Raw genomic sequence first — 15,988 nt, 5'->3', positions numbered from 1 at the left:
TGCCGTTACTGCTGAGCTTCCCTTCAAAGTAATCAGCATAGCTAGCACTTCCGTTCCACCCCCACTTCCCCTTTCCTGGGCTTTGTTGGGTTCAAGTTGTAGCAGTGAGCAGGATGACTGGTGACATCTCAGCCTGCTGTTCCTCTCTGTCCTTTTGATCCCGAAGGAAATTATGTCTGAAACCAAGCTACAGGGCAAGATGAAGGCAGATGGAGGGAGCAGCGAGCTACTGACCACCCAGGAGCTGCTGCAGAGACTCCGGGAGCTGGAGGTAGGAGGTTTGTCTTGGCCATCTTGCTCTGACAGTTCAGTCCTCTCCAGGACAGCTTGAAAGTTTGACCCACAGAGTGCCTAGATGTCCTGTCCTTACAATCTCATAGAAACTCAGTGGAAGAACCTCTTCTGCACACAGAGATGTAGTGACTTGAGCAGAGGAGAGACTGCACTTGTTGACTTCCTGCCCATCATCTAGACAAGTTTGCTCAAGAGTTTTTGGGGGGGCAGACAGGGGAGGATTTATAGGGACCAAACTGGCATCTATTTCATATGGCAGGCACCAGCACTTAGCAAGATGGGCAGCTGCACCATGCTCACAATATATCAGAGACTTCTCCTAGCTACTGGTGCTTAGAAAGATAGATTAAGCTGAAGTGATGTAAGTGGCCCATTCTCCAGAGGGAGGGGCTGGTCTCTTGCTTGGGCCAGCACCACAGTTTGATGCAAGCCTGCCACTCTAGCCTCCTGAGACAGAATTGTCTGCTCTCCAGCCCCAAATGGAATCCAGACCACCATGTGCCACATGCAGGGAATATGGTCTGCAGAGTATGCATCTTCAGATGATTCCAGCCACTGGGTCAAGGCATGTGGATCCCTCTTGTATCTTCTGAGTCAAGCCATGTGGATTCTCCTTGTATCTTCTCCCTGGTTCGCTCACTGGCTGGTATCGTGGGCTTTTGGGAGCCAGGTGTGTCCATGAGGGAGCAGAGAACAAAGAGACCAGACTTGGCCTTGTTTCTTGAGGCTGCTGACCCACTGATGGGTGTTGCCCTCGATCAGTCTAGGAAGAGTTGTGATGATGACTTACGCTTCAGTGAAAAACTGCCCTGAATGGCAAGGGATATGAACTGAGCAGGGAAAGGAAACCTTTGCTCTTCTGGAGGACAATATTGGGGCCTTTCCCTCTTATTCTCTCGGACTCCTTTCTGTGTTTTCAGACGGAGAATTCAGTTTTGGCACAAGCCAATGAGAACCAGCGGGAGACCTATGAACGTTGCTTGGATGAGGTACTGTCTCCCCCTCCTTGCCTGTCCTCTGGCGGTACAATCCATGTGGGTCCTGAAGAGGTTTGACTCACACTGACTTGTATTGTTCTACAGGTAGCCAATCACGTGGTGCAGGCGTTGTTAAACCAAAAGGTGAGTTGCTATCCTGGATAGGCTGTGTGCATATGTTCATCCCAGAGGTCATTTGACCAAGCAAGAGAAAGGGAGAGATTCCTGGCTGAAAATTCCCTTATGTTCCATCTCTGAACTAGTCAGCATCAATTCCTTTAGAAAGGCATCCTCACTGAAAATGGTGTGTCTGCTTTACTTTTGAGGCAAGTTGTTTTTATCCCAGGGCTGCTTCCAATAAGGGATGCAAAAATGTCCCCTGCCACACCAGCAAACAGTGTGGGAATGGCATCTGCACGCCTCTTTCCCATGCTGTACAGTTGGCTGCCACTCCCATCCCTGAGTTCCCTCCTGCCACAATCCCCTTTCCTGGGGGGCAGGTTGGTTCCTGCTTGCCACTCAGGAAAAAATCCCTGTGTGGAAGCAGCTCATATTATCGTCTATCTCTCATCATAATTTGGTAGAAAATACTTTCTAGATACTTTTTGACAGATTCGCCTTTTCACTATGCACTGCTTAGTGGTCGGTAGTGACTATCTGCCTTTGGACAGAAGTCATGGGTGTGTGCTCAGTGCAGGGAGCTCCTGGCTCTCAAGGAGGGAGTTCATTTCCTTGAGACCAAGGTAGCTCAACTTGAGGATGGGAAGAGAGAGAGGTGGCTAGGGTTTCCGAGGATGCAATAGTCACATCAAAGGCCCAGAGGTAAACAAAAGCAAACACAAATTTGCACAAAGGAAATGCAAGCAAACAGTTACAGATGCTAAAAAAGATTTTGAGGGACATATCAGTAAACACGTAAAAAAAAAACCAATAAGAAATTCTTTAAGTACATTAGGAATAGGAAACCAGCTAGGGAAATGGTTGGACCTTTGGATGATGATGGGAGTAAAGGAACACTAAGGGAGGATAAAGCAATTGCTGAGAAACTGAATGAATCATCTGTCTTCACTGTCGAAGATATAGGGCATTTTTTAAAAAGGTTCCAGGGGGGACCCAGAAATTACAGGCCAGTTAGTTTAACGTCTGTTCCAGGTAAATTGATGGAAAGCATTATTAAAGATAGAATTGTCAAGCATATAGAAGGGCAAGCCCTGCTGAGCAAAACCCAACATGGCTTCTATAAAGGTAGGTCCTGTCTCACTAATCTTTTATAGTTTTTTGAAAGTGTCAGTAAACAGGTGGACAGGAATGAGCCTGTGGACATTGTGTGTTTGGATTTCCAAAAAGCTTTTGACAAAGTCCCCCACCAAAGACAGCTAAGCAAACTTCATAGTAATGGGGTAACAGGACAAGTCCTCTTATGGATTGAGAGCTGGCTGAAAAATAGGAAGCAGAGAGTAGGAATAAATGGCCATTTCTCACAGTGGAGAGCAGTAGGGTCCCTCAGGGATCTGTGTTGGGACCGGTGCTTTTCAACCTGTTCATCAATGACCTGGAGTTGGGGTTGAACAGCGAGGTGGCCAAGTTTGCAAATGACACCAAAATATTTATTGGATTGTGAAGAGCTCCAAAAGAATCTCTTCAAACTAGAGGAATGGGCTTTAAAATGGCAAATGAGCAAATGTAAAGTGATGCGTATTGGGGCAAAAATCCCCACTTCACATATATACTGATGGGATCTGCTGGCAGCGACAGACCAAGAAAGGGATCTTGGGGTGGTAGTGAATAGCTTGATGAAGATGTCAACCCAGTGTGTGGCTTCTGTGAAAAAGGCAAATTCCATGCTGGCCATAATTAGACGAGGAATAGAAAATAAAACTGCTACTATCATACTGCCCTTGTGCAAATCTATGGTGAGTCCACACTTGGAATACTGTGTGCAACACCACACCTAAAAAAGGATATTTCAGAGCTTGAGAAGGTGCAGAAAAGAGCAACCAAAATGATCAGGGGGCTAGAGCAATTCCCCTATGAAGAGCGGTTGAAACGCTTATGGCTGTTTAGCTTAGAAAGAAGGCGGTTAAAAGGAGACATGACAGGTCTATAAAATTATGGAGAGAGTTGACAGGAAGAAGCACTTCTTCCTCTCTCATAATAGCAGAATGCGAGGTCATCTGCTGAAACTGGAGTGTGAGATATTCAAAAAAGATAAAAGGAAATATTGCTTCACACAATGCATAGTTCACACATCTCTCCATCATATTTTCCTCTAAGAAATAACTAGTCAGGACCTATGGGTCATAGGAGCAAAGAAAGAAAGAAAATCGTTAAAGGCACTTTGGAAGCTTGTGGCTGGGTGAGATTTGAACTCATCTATGGTCTTGGTTAGCTCAGGCGGCTCATTTTTAGCTACTGAGGGCATTTTTAAAGCTTGCGTCGGCCACATGTGGTGCTCTTACACTTTTGGATTTGTGGTGGTTAGAAGACGAACAGCCCCCTGTTATGCCTAGCAGAAGAAGCCTAACAAAGAATGCAGGAAAAGCCAATTCATAAACACTTGCTTCATTTGCATTATGTATGGAAAGTAGCTGAACTGAGGTTTTCTTAGGGCAAAGTTTGGTGCAGTTTTGACACAGGATTTTAGTAGTATTCACCAGACTGACACTAAACACCCCCTGTTGACTTAGTGGGGCTGGATGTAAAGATGAGGGGCAGTGGCATGATGAAGCAACCCCTGTCACTGGCTTGCATGACTCCACCCGCTGATCCCTGCTGTTTTCTCAGGACCTTCGTGAGGAGTGCATCAAGCTAAAAAAGCGGGTCTTTGACCTTGAGCGGCAAAATCAGGCATTGAGTGATCTCTTCCACCAGAAGCTGACATCTGGCTCACTGTCCCAGGTAGGTCTCCAGCCACTCATCTCCTTCCCTTGTACACTTCACACTGCTGGGGATTGTTCAGGAACAGGGCTTCGTGTTTGCAGGAGATTGCAGGCTCAATCCCCAACATCACCAGCTAAAAGGATCAGGTAGTGAGATAATGTGAAAGGCCTCCACCTGAGACCCTAGAGAGCTACTGCCAGTCAAAGTAGACAGTACTGACCTTGATGGACAAAAGGGGTTACTCAGTTTATGAACTTTATGTGTTCAAGATGCTAATCTACATGGATCAAGTGATCAGTACCCTCCCAGAGTGCTGATTGGGTAGGAAAATCCCACATAGTTGATCCTGCCAGTGCAGTTGCTTGAATGATGCCTGAACGGTGTAGGATCACACCATGAAGAAGCAGCTCCCACACTACACCGAGCTCATGTGTGGTTTGATCTAGGGTAACAGTTTCATGCTTATGGCTGTTCTCTTTGTCCTTCAGCTACCCCCCCATCCTGCTCCCTTGCTCTCTGATCTAGTGTCCAGTTCCCAGCCAGACATGGTAGAGAAACTCCAGGCCTCCCTTCCCCTGGGATGCTGCATTTTGCAGAGAGAGGTAAGTTTTGTGAATCTTCCTCGGCCCTGCTGTGGATTGTATGCCAGAGTAGAGTGCCCTCCGCAACATTCTAGCAGCTTCCTTTGTTGCACAGTGTCTTGTAGCAGCTTAGAGAGCTGAGGTGTAAGTTTCCTGGAAGTGGGCACAGAGCCAATAATTGCCATGCTGATCAACAATGTGGATACCTTGGATACAACTGATACCCCAAAGTGCTGGGCTGTACTACTCCCACAGAATCACAGGATATTTAGACATGGCTCAGATTTCAAAGGGAGGAGAGAACCTTGGCCAAAAAGGAATTTGGAGAGTGTGCTTTGTGGCAGAAGTGAACATCCAGTAGAGACAGACAGTCAACTGCATGCAGAAATATTCCAAAAGTACTTGGGATGGGCAAGGAGCTGATCCTGCCAACAAGTGGAGGGGGGGAAGTGGGAATCTGTGGTCTTGGTTAGCATTAAAAATCAGGCAGGCAGGTGGCTGAGATTTGGTCTTGTGAGATGGCAGAATGGGGAATGTAGAGAGGGTGCGGGATGCAATTAAAAGAAGATTGGAAAGCTTTAGCTGTGGTCAGCTTGCATGTCCTTTGAACATAGCTGGACATATACCAAAAGAATGATGTAGCCACAGAATTGATGGTATGCCTGCTTAGCTGCTGTGGATTTTGGACAGAGACAGCTTTCATGTTGAAAATCCTGAAATGGGGATTGGAATCTGGCTACACTTTTGCATATCTCCCTCTTTCTCTGATTCCTCTCTCAGGCCACCTCTGAGGAGCAGTGTGTTGGCACCCCAGGGCCCAACTCCCAGGCTTTGGAGGCTCTGTCCCCCTTCCTGCGAAAGAAGGCCCAGATCCTGGAGGTGCTTCGCTCACTGGAAGAGATGGACCCCCTGCTTTCCTTTCCTGTGCCATGGAAAGACCCTAGGCAGTCTGTTTCCCCAGAAGGTGTGACAGCTGAAGCCTGGCCAAGCCTGCTGCTGGGACAGGGAGAGAGTGTGCCTGGGCAGCCTCCATCCAAAGGAGAGGGCAGCTCCTCCTCCTCGTCAGACGAGGCCGGTGAATCGGATCCGCCAGAGAAAGGGTGCTCTGGGCAGCTGCTGCTGAGCACTCTAGCTGAGCACAAGTTGGACTTGGGGCACGTGGAGACTTACCTGCAACATGTGCTTCGAGAGGCTGGAGAGAACGCCCTGCTCAATGGGGAACCCAACGGGCCCTCCTTGACGGAAACCTCTGGGGGCCAGGTCAGTAGCTACAAACATATCCAGGCTGTCAGCTGCCTGGAAGCCTTCGGGCCCCCTTCTGCTTGCAGGGAGCCAGCCTGCCTTGGTGTTGTAGCACCAAGCGAGGGCAAGGCCAAGCCTTGGCAAGGCACTCCCATCCCCTCACCCTCCAAGGTGCTCAGATTGCTGAAAATGCCGCCACCGAGTCCTGCTGCCCTGCGTCTCAGCCCCCAGCTTACTCGCAGTTCCAAAATCCCCTGTCGGAGCAATACGTACGAGGTGTACCACTCTCCTGCACCCAGCTGTAAGGGTTCCCCTGATAGTCCCTTTCCCACTGATCCTGGTTTCGCTGCAGGGCATCCCTCCCCCAAGGCTGGTCGGCACCTTGATCCTGTGCCATCCAAAGTCACACCAACCTCCCCAGAACCTTTTGGCTACAACAAGCCCCATGAGTATGAGAACATATTAGAGCTGTCCCTCAGCAGCGCTGCGGGCTCTCATTCTCACTCACTACGAGATGCCAAGCTCCTGTCTGAAGCACATCTGCCCACCTGCCGCTCAGCACCTGTCCGGACAGGGCTCCCCAGTGATGGTTCGTTGGAGCCCAGCCTGTTTGCTGATGGACAGGAGAAGGTGGGGACAGAGGGCCAAGACTCTCCCCCTCTTGCTCGCCAGAACACAGACGGCCCTAAGAAGGTTGCAAATGGCCCAAGCAAGCGGGTGCCTGAGGTGGCCGGCATGCCCTTCAAGGAACGACTCACTGTGCTGGGGAGGCTGAAGGGCCCTGAGGGAAAGGAGAAGGGGAGGGCCCAAGCCCGGCCCTGTGAGCCTTCAGAGGGCTTTGCTGAGGCACACCCCAGGCTGGGCACTGGGAGCAGCAGCAGCCTTAAGCACCATGAGCCTTGCCATGGGGCGGAACTGGCCCCTCGGGGTTACTCTTCTCACTCTGTGGGCTCCCGTGGGAGTGACCCCGAGCACCACGGCTCCAAGAACCGCCAGCTGGGGATGCCAGCTACCAGGAACTCTGCCAAGGCCCTGCCCCACCCAGGAAAGAATGCCAAGAGCCCTCATGGAAGTCCGACTAAGCTACCTTCCAAATCTCCTACCAAGGCCCCAGTGCAGGAGCCCAAGCCGTGCCTGCCTCCCACCAAACCCCCCACCACCAGTGTGGGGCGCAAGAACCCCCCTTGCCCAGACCCTGCCAAGGGCAAGCCTGGACTTCCAGCCAGCATTGAAGAAAAGGTGATGAAGGGCATTGAAGAAAATGTTCTGCGGCGGCACAAAGGGGGACTGGTGGCCGGCGAGGCAAAGCAGAAGAACTCAAGCGGCCTTGCCAGCTGGTTTGGCCTGCGGAAGAGCAAACTGCCCGCCCTCAGCCGGAGGCCAGAGCCCCCCAAAGCCAAGGAGGGCAAGCTGGTCTCTCGCAGGCTGGAAGCGGAGAGCCTGAACATTTCCAAGCTTATGGAGAAGGCGGAGGACCTGCGCAAGGCCCTGGAAGAGGAGAAGGCCTATATCAATGGGCTGGCCTTGGACAAGCCACGTCCCCATACCTGTGAATCTGGCCACAGCCGGCTCACCCTCATGTACCAGGAGGTGACTGCGGAGAACTTCATGCAGCAGCTGCTCAATAGGTAGGTGATGGGGCTGAAATACACATGCTGCAGGTTAGGGCTGGGGGAACTATGCATCACGTGGAATTCATTGCCACAAGAACTGATGGCTTTAAAAGGCGATTAGACAAACTTGTGGAGACAAATTAACGAGTGACTGTAGGGACGGTCCACTTTTTGGGGCAGTAAACATCTGATACCCATGCTAGGATGCAACATCAGGAAAGGCCTCAGTGTCTATGCTCTGTTGTTGGCCAACTGGTGAGTGAGACAGGATGTGGGACTGGAAGGACTGTTGGTCTGATCCAGCAGAGCTTTTCTTATTCTTAATCTCAAATGTGTGGTGCCTTAATTGCTTCAGTAAATGGGTTTCTTCAGTTGTGTAATCTGCATAGTAGCAGAGGGTCGTTATTTCTCACCTGCTGGAGCTGAGGGCAGGATTTGGGAGAGGAGGAATGAGATTCACTGTTAATCATGGCTGTGCTGTAGGGTGGATGGGAAAGAGGCACCATTCGAGGGTCATCTGGAGCAGAAGAATGAGCTGCAGGGCCTGCAGAGGGGCTTGCATGATGCCAAAGACCCGCGGCTTGTCCGACCTCCACGCAATGGCATCATTGGGCACCTCCATGCCTGTCCAGAGGCCCCTCCAAAGGTAAGCCAGTGCTTCCTTTATGGTGTTCTTCACAGATAGTGGCACGCTGGTTTTTCATCCGTTTGCTGTCTTTTCCCCTGCAGCTTCAGGAGGCAACTTTGCAGGAAGAGATGCCGTCTGATGACAGCTTAGCCGAATCAGTGACCTCCCAGCACTTTGCAGGCGAGTTTATTGAGAATAGGGGAAAAGTGGGCATCTGAAGCAGCACATGGTAAAAGGTGGTCACTTTTTTCAGAAGAGCCTAGCTTGATAAAAAGATCGATGTGGAATAGCTCAGGGTCCCTTTTAACTGAATAGGTGTCCAAAGTGGGGACTGCAATCACCAGCTAAGACTAGGGAACCAATGCTGTGCTTGTACAAAAGAATGCAGATAGGTGTCTTGTCATTCTAGACAAAATGCATATCGTGGATTTCCCAGCATCTTTGAAATCTAAATTTTGGCCCTGTGATCCCCCAGTTTGAGCAGGGCAGTGTGGGGAGGCATTTCCCACAAGAGGGGGGGGTGATCCTTCCCATTTTGCCTGTTGAAACGACTCCTGCACTCACACTGCTCTGTAAGCTTGGGGGGAAAAATCAGTCCCCCAGCTGTTGCCCATCTCTTTTCCCCTTCCAAGACTAGTAGGATTTCTTTGGTGGGAGTTTGAGAGGTGAAAGCATGCAAGAATGGAATTATTCACCTGTCTCTCCCCTCCCTGCATTCGTAACTGGAGTCAGGCATGCCTGAAAGGTATTTGATAAATACACTGTGAGGACAGATCGCTGATCTGCCTTATTTTTCTGCAGTTTGTGTCACATTCTTGGTAACTTTGCCCCCACCTTTGAGGCTTAATTTCAGAGGAGTCCTGCTGAGGACATCCTCATAATTCAATGCAAGGCCTGACAGATGGCACACCAGCCGTACCCTGAAAAGAACAGCACTGAAGCACGGGTCCTAGTGAGGAGATGCTAACTAGTCAGTGCTGAACTGGAACTCTGAAGGGTGTGTGGTGGGCCTGCCCTTTTCATGAGAACACAGGAAGAGGATTAGTTGTATCCTTTCAGGATGGTTGTTTAATTTAGCTGTATTACGTTAATGTGTAATAACCTCTATATATGTTGGACTTTGGATTTATGAAGAACTGTAGGATTAAATATTAAATAACTGTTGAGAAGAGAGGAAGCATTGGAGGCTTCATTAAATGGGCATTACTTGAGATGTGTGAACTGGGAGATGGGGCTCTTGGATTTTATTCCAAGCTCTGGGAAGAGCTTCGTTAAGTGGATGCAGGGAGGGGACTGTTTGCCAGGGCTAGGTTTGCAGCTCAAGGAAGCAAGGATGGAGGGTCTCGGGGCTGGTTTACCTGGCTTTGCCCTTGGATGAAGGGCTCTGAGGTGGAGGCACGGGTTCAGATTCCTGGAGGGGCCTTCTTATTCAGGGAAGTGTGTCTGTGTTGTTAGTTGAGTGGCTTGGGGAGAGGGAACTCTCTCCAGGACTCCCATCTTATCACTGCCCCTCCTTGTGTCCACAGTGTGTAGCTCCTTGACACGGACCCTGGACAGCGGCATCGGCACCTTCCCGCCACCAGATTACTGCAGCGGGATGCCCTGTAAGAGTGTACCTAAGTTAAGACCCCGGCTCAGCCCTCAGCCAGCTGGCCCTTTCCCAGTTAGGGCCCCCCCGCCTGTCACCAAGGTGCCCCGCAAAGCCCGGACTCTGGAGAGGGAAGTGCCCAGTGCAGAGGATCTGCTGGGGCCCAGCAAGCACCAAAGCATGCCAGCTTTTCACGGGGCCTTAACCAGCGCTGAGCCCTCCCCTGGGCATCGTGATCGCAGGGTCTGCCCAGAAGGTATGTACCATTTCAAAGGATAGGAAAGATTTAGCCAAAGAGGGGTTGGCATGCAGCCAGGGGGGCGTTTGTAAGCTTTTGGTCCTGACATTGTTGAAAATAAGAATTCCTACCTGTCCTTCATTTTTGTTGGGCAACAGGGACATTTGTCCCAAGCTCCTGGGGCTGCCATACTCTGGATGGGGCCTCAACTTCTTTAGTGCTCTGAGAGAAGCAGAAATTCCCCAGGTGTATCGTTCATTACAGTGATGTGAGCTTGGCCTCTGCTCAGCAAATCTGGGAATGGGGCAATTGGTCCTTGGGGCTGAAGGCTACACTAAATAGAAAGGCCCTTTGGGCTGGATTGAGGCCCTGTGCCTTCAGTCGCCTAGCCATAGTGACCCCTTGAAGGGTCAGAGGTCTTGTCCCACGTGGACTGTGGGAACTGTGTCTGCGGGAGTGCACCCCCGGAACTGTGGCCCCCACACTGTAGATGGGGTGCTTTCTGTCAGCAGTATTTCAGTTCTGGTCTGGTATCTCTTTCGCTGGCTCTGGTGAAGCGGGTCACTGGGCTGCATGAGCAATAGTACAAGTGGGCAAAGAGGCAGGGGGTGAGAAAGTGATGTGGTGGCAGGAGCCAGACGAGGTTCCAGGGACTCCTTTTCTCAGGTTGGCTCTTGGGGGACCACCATTTGTTGGAGCTTGTCATTGGTTTTCTGCCTGAGTTTCCTGGGGAGCTGTTGCCAGTCAAAGACTGGGACAAATGGACCAATGGGCTGACTGGGTATAGCATAGCTGCATGTGTTCATGTACACTGGGCAAGAGGCACTGGAACATTTTAACTTTGAGACTAGAAGATCCAGATTGCCTAATTGGAACAAATCACATTGGGTGGGTTGCCTTTTACATGCATTGCAGTTGTGTTGGAGTAGGGGTCCCTTTCCAGTCTTTTCTGCCATTGACCAAGGAGTGGTAAGGTGCACACTTGGAATGTAATGGGTGTACAGAGGCAGGAGGGACTTGACCCACTGTCTTTGTCAGGCGATTTCCACAGGGGTTATTTTTCCTTGGGTTCAAAGCAGTTGGGAAGTGTTTTCCCCCCGTTTCCCCACAGGATTGGGGCTGGCTCATTAATCTCCCAGGGTTTCCAACCTTTCTTAAACCTGTTTTACTGTGAAATTTTGGGAAAGATCACAGTAAAGCGTGGAGGGCTGCTATGTGGGTGGGAAAGTTTGGATTTTCCCATCCCCACGACAGCCATTTTCCCTGACCCTGTCCCTGTGGTGGCCATTGCCTCACCATGCCACTGGGAGGTTTCTGGTTTTTTGTTTTTTAAATCTGCAATTGAATATTGTTCTGTCATATACCATTGTAGCAAAAAACTGAAGAAGCCCCAGTAGTCTGGGGCAGGGGGGGATGGCTACTGCCAAAGCACTGGGGCAGGGAAGCTGTGGGAATACCTGTCATGTGGAAACCCTCTTGCTGCTGCACTCTGTTGACAGCTGCAGCAGCAGGGGCAAGGAAACTACACAAGCCTGTGACTGTGTGGAAACCACCTCAGCCTTTTCTACCTCACAGGGTGGTTGTGAGGACAAAATGGGGGAGGGAAGAAAGATTCTGTAAGCGGCTTTGGGCTTCCATTGGGGAGGAAAGTAGGAAATAAATATCTCCGTCAACAAAAGAGTTCCGTGTGGTGAATATGAAAAGTTTCTCTTCCCAAAAGTTCATTCCTGAATATTCTGTCCTGAATTAGGCAATCTTTTTTATGGCGGGCAGGCGGGTAATGAGTATTACATATATATTCAAAAGCAAGCAAAAAGTATCAAAAAGTATCAAAAAGTATGAAAGCAAAAAGCTTCTTGGCATTCCGCTGTTGTGTGTGTTCACTGAAGTAGCTGAGGAGGGCTTCAGGAAAAGGTGGCATGCTGTCCCACAGACCCCCTTCGCTCTGCCCCAGCCGCCTTCCTGCCGTGGCCCTCAGAGTGACTCCGGCCACTGACAATGCCCAACACTCTTTCTCTCACAGATCTCTGCAGTGCTCCTAGCAAGCCGCAGCACACTCAGCAGAGCAAGAACTGGACTTTCCCCAATGCCAAATCATCTGCTGGAACGGATCCCTTTCTTGGCTCCCCTCGCAGGATGGAGGGACTTCATGACTCTGTAGTGGTAAGGGGTGGGGGGGATAGGAAATGTGCAAATTGGGACCCTGTCCTGGGTAGGGTGGGTGGGGACCTAATCTGGGATTTGCCAGAGTTGTTGCCTTGATGACAGGGCAAGTGGGGCTTCTGCTGGGCCTCCATTGTGCCTTTGATGCCCCGAGGGCGAGTGTAGCAAAGCTCTGCTAACTCCAGCAGTGATTTGTGGTCATGCCCACAGTGGCAGATTGTGCTGAGCACTGCTGAGTTTGAGTGACTTTTGTTAGCAACTGTCTTTAAGAACGTGATAGAAACTAGTTTGCTTGAGAAGGAGCCCAGCTGCGGTAAGTCAGGGCCTGATCAGATGAGACAATTGGAGTTCTGTATATGGAGTTTCTTTAAAGGAGCCATTGAGTGTATGGCCCTGATTCAGGGACTGTGGCAGAGGAGAGGGGGCTTTTTAAAGTTCCACCTTCCCCCCCTTGCCATTTTCCTGATTCAGAACAACCCCAGCTGGGCTGCAATTAGCCCAGGGTTGCCAATCTCCAGGTGGCATCTGGAGATCTCCCACTATTACAGTTGATCTCCAGATGACCATGATCAGTTCCCCTGGAGAAAATGGCTGCTGTGGAGGGTGGACTATGGCATTGTACCCTGCTGCAGTCACTCTCCAAACTCCACCCTCCCCAGGCTCCACCCCCAAAATCTTTAAGTATTTCTCAACCCACAGCTGGCAACCCTAAATTAGCCCTGTTGGCCAAACATTGGAGACCTGTGTGTTTTCCCAAAACAACTTGTTGGGTCAAAGAAGATGTGGGGGGAGGTATAAGCCCTTCTTCCCCTGTGCTGTAGCGCCAGTCCAAATCAGAGGCCTCTTACGCCATCTTATTTAAAAGGAAAACAAACAGCTCTGGATGCCATACGTGAGGGTCCAGATTCTTGTCTGGTTTGATCCTAAGTTCTATTTGCAACATAATGCAACTTTGGATTTGCAAGGATAGAAAGAATGCTGCACGGGGGGCGGTTTACAGCAAGGCCTGCGCTTGAAGCTCTGCTTCAGAAGTGGGCTCCAGATTCACACTATCAAAATAAAAAATACATTTAGTCTGTGTCCCCGAAAGGTCATTTTCTGCAATAATTTCTGCTATGTACACATGTATGCAAAGGAGTGGGGCCTCTCCGCTGAGAGCGGCTCTCGTTCAGTGGTAGAGAATCTGCTTTGCATATTTATAATTTCTCTGCTCCCCCACTCCCATTCTGTCTGAATATACTGGTTGGGCCCTCTTGTTCTGTCCTGAAACTCCACCCAAAAACACTGATGAGCAAAACACAGGGATGACTCACTGAAGCGAGTTCAGGTGCTTCTTTGAGGGGGACCGATTGTGTGAGAGGGGCATTTTCCACATCGTTCTTAAGAGTTGCTGATCAGAACTGGAGCTGAGGCCTAGACTGTCTGACAGAGCTCCCTATGTCTCTGGCACATGGCATTTCTGCTAATGCTTTTGGCCAGGCCACTAACCTCCTTGCTCTCTGTCTCCGCAGAGTTCAGCTTGCAGTGTTGTCGAGAGGAGACGCACCTCATCAGATGGGCCTCAGGCCTCACCGGCCTTCAGCACCAGCAGCAGCCGCACTCCCAGCGCTTCTGACGTGGGTGAAGAGGGCAGCACAGAAGCCCATTCCAGGGATATGGGTCCAGAAGGCCAGCCGGGCCTGGAGAACTCTGAATCTCTCAGTGACTCTCTTTATGACAGCTTGTCCTCATGTGGCAGCCAGGGCTGAGCATGACTGGGAATGGGGCCGAGTTTGGGGCATTGGCTGATGGTGCCACGTGTTCCTGCCTGGTGCTTCAAAAGGCCCTGCTCTGTTTCTGGGATCCTGCTTGAGTCTCCCAAACCAAATCTTGGCCCTGCACCAGAATATGATGCGTCTTCCACACCCAGCACTCCTGTCTGTCCCAAAACAGGGAACTTTATTAACCAGGGCACCTGGAGACTTTGATGAGAGAAGAGGTGGGGTGGCATAGGAGCTGGCCCCAGCGTGTTTGCTCCTGCTGAACAGAATAGGACCTGCTTAGCTATGGATCCTGTGTTACTCCCTGAAGAACCAAGGAGTGGGGTGGGATCTGTCTTGCCTTGCCAATCCCTTGGCCAGCTCAGTGGGGTTGTAAATTCACAGCAGAGAAGGATGGATCCAGGCACCTGGGCTGTCGGATTCTCCTGAAGCATAGGCCATCGCAGGGAACACACATCCCTCCACAGTTTCCACCAGCTAAATATTCTGGTGCTGCTGTCTCTTGCTGGCTGGGAGCAGGAGCAAGCCTTGAAAAGGAGAATGTTCCATATCTGCCACTGCAAAAGCTGCCTCCCTCTTACCTCATTGGCTGTGCAAACTCTTGCCTAAGCGTATTACTTAAGCCCCTCTGCTTCTCCACACTATGAGAGTGCATTGGGATTTGCCAAGTTCAGGATTTCCCTCCCAAGGGGGATAAGGAGTGGGGGATAAGGATGTCTTCAACCCACCCCTTGCGTTCGAGAGACATGGCTGCTGGAGTGTACCAAACAAGATGGCAGCGAAGTGAGAGGAGGAGAAGTGTTTGGAAGGATACTGTCTCCACCTCACCTCATCCCATTACTGTGGCCTCCCAGCAGTCTCTTGGTTTTCTGGGCATCATGCTTCCAACTTGATGGGATGGTTCCTTCTTCCCAATGCAACCAACTACCTGGGACACTTCTTCACCATAATCAGGTCCCCTGGGTCCTAGAGATACCATGGGCTCAGGACAGGTCCTCCACTCCCCACTTTTTCCATGTAATTTTTTTTAAACGTTAAGTTATAAATGTTGCTGTTTAGTTTTCTACACAGTCATCCCACCTCCTCTTGTCCTTTCCCCATTTTGATGGGAGCCTTGTTGGTTTCCCCCAATGGTGCTATTTTGCTGTGTACAGGCCTTTCTCCTTGAGACCTTCTTTGTTGTCCTTTTTAATTTTTTTTATAAAATTAAGATGTCTTTTGCTTTTATTTATATAAGTTATTGTGAAATGAGGCTGTTTGCTGTCTTTGCTCTCCCAGAAAATAAAAGGGAAAAGAGAGCTCCTGGCTGGATTCAATGTGTGGTGTTCAGGCCTTGGTGGGCCATGCGCCTTTTCCTGTCTTGTTCAAGAACTCCCTTGGGTGTGTTGCACAGGTTTTCTCTAATGTAGCAGAGTGAGATGGATGCACCCAACCATTTGGCTTAATTTTTGAAGGCACACTTTCTCTGTATTACTGCCATCTCTACTTTAAGCACTTTGGCCATGATCCTGGGGGAATCTCATACCCAGCTTTCCCCACCCATGCAGTTCTGCAGGTGTTAACATGGGGAGATGGAACACTGAAAAACCATGCCTGAAACAAGTTATGGCCTCTAATAGAGGTGTTTTCAATGAAGACCCTGGCAGTAACCTTTCAAGTCTCAGTAAAGGAATACTACATTTAGCTTAAAGGAAGAGTGTTTTATGTTCTGCATGTACTATCAATAAAAAGGAGGGGGCTGGCTTAAATTCACATTCAATGCCTTTCCTTTGAGTAAATATGTAACTGCTCTTTCTCACTCTGAGTCACAGGGCATCTTGGAACAGACGGGTGATTCCCCTTTCTGGTGCTAGGGTAGGCAGGAAGTAATTAATCTTTGACCCCACTTCCTGTTACCTGGCCGGAATCACCCTGCTGCTTCCAGTTTTTTCGCCTGCCTTGCTAGGGGAAGGCAGCTTAGCAGCTTGCTCCTGCAGCTACACCAGCCACGAGAGAAACAAAGCCTCCCTTTCAACCAATTAACA

The 15,988-nt window shown here is 50.0% G+C and overlaps 1 protein-coding gene across 1 annotated transcript; it reads left to right on the top strand.

Moving 5' to 3' along the window:
• The first annotated feature begins 162 nt into the window (after nt 1–162).
• Nucleotides 163–14,179, top strand: NCKAP5L (NCK associated protein 5 like). Its single transcript, XM_056866905.1, has 11 exons — nt 163–271; nt 1,215–1,283; nt 1,377–1,415; nt 4,056–4,169; nt 4,640–4,753; nt 5,513–7,602; nt 8,071–8,233; nt 8,317–8,395; nt 9,742–10,059; nt 12,065–12,204; nt 13,716–14,179. Exons 1-11 carry the CDS (start codon nt 173–175, stop codon nt 13,950–13,952), a joined length of 3,462 nt encoding a protein of 1,153 aa, XP_056722883.1. The 5' UTR covers nt 163–172; the 3' UTR covers nt 13,953–14,179.
• Nucleotides 14,180–15,988: the final 1,809 nt, after the last annotated feature.

This window comes from Euleptes europaea, chromosome 1 (assembly GCF_029931775.1).
Source record: "Euleptes europaea isolate rEulEur1 chromosome 1, rEulEur1.hap1, whole genome shotgun sequence".
Lineage (NCBI taxonomy): Eukaryota > Metazoa > Chordata > Lepidosauria > Squamata > Sphaerodactylidae > Euleptes > Euleptes europaea.
Note: the sequence above shows the minus strand (reverse complement) of the source record. Positions and strands in the feature narration are given on the sequence as shown.

Coding starts and splice junctions, on each gene's coding strand:
- NCKAP5L (XM_056866905.1), top strand. CDS start 173: ATGTCTGAAACCAAGCTACAGGGCAAGATGAAGGCAGATGGAGGGAGC. Junction 4,170..4,639: donor CATCTGGCTCACTGTCCCAG/GTAGGTCTCCAG, acceptor TTTGTCCTTCAG/CTACCCCCCCATCCTGCTCC. Junction 12,205..13,715: donor GACTTCATGACTCTGTAGTG/GTAAGGGGTGGG, acceptor CTGTCTCCGCAG/AGTTCAGCTTGCAGTGTTGT.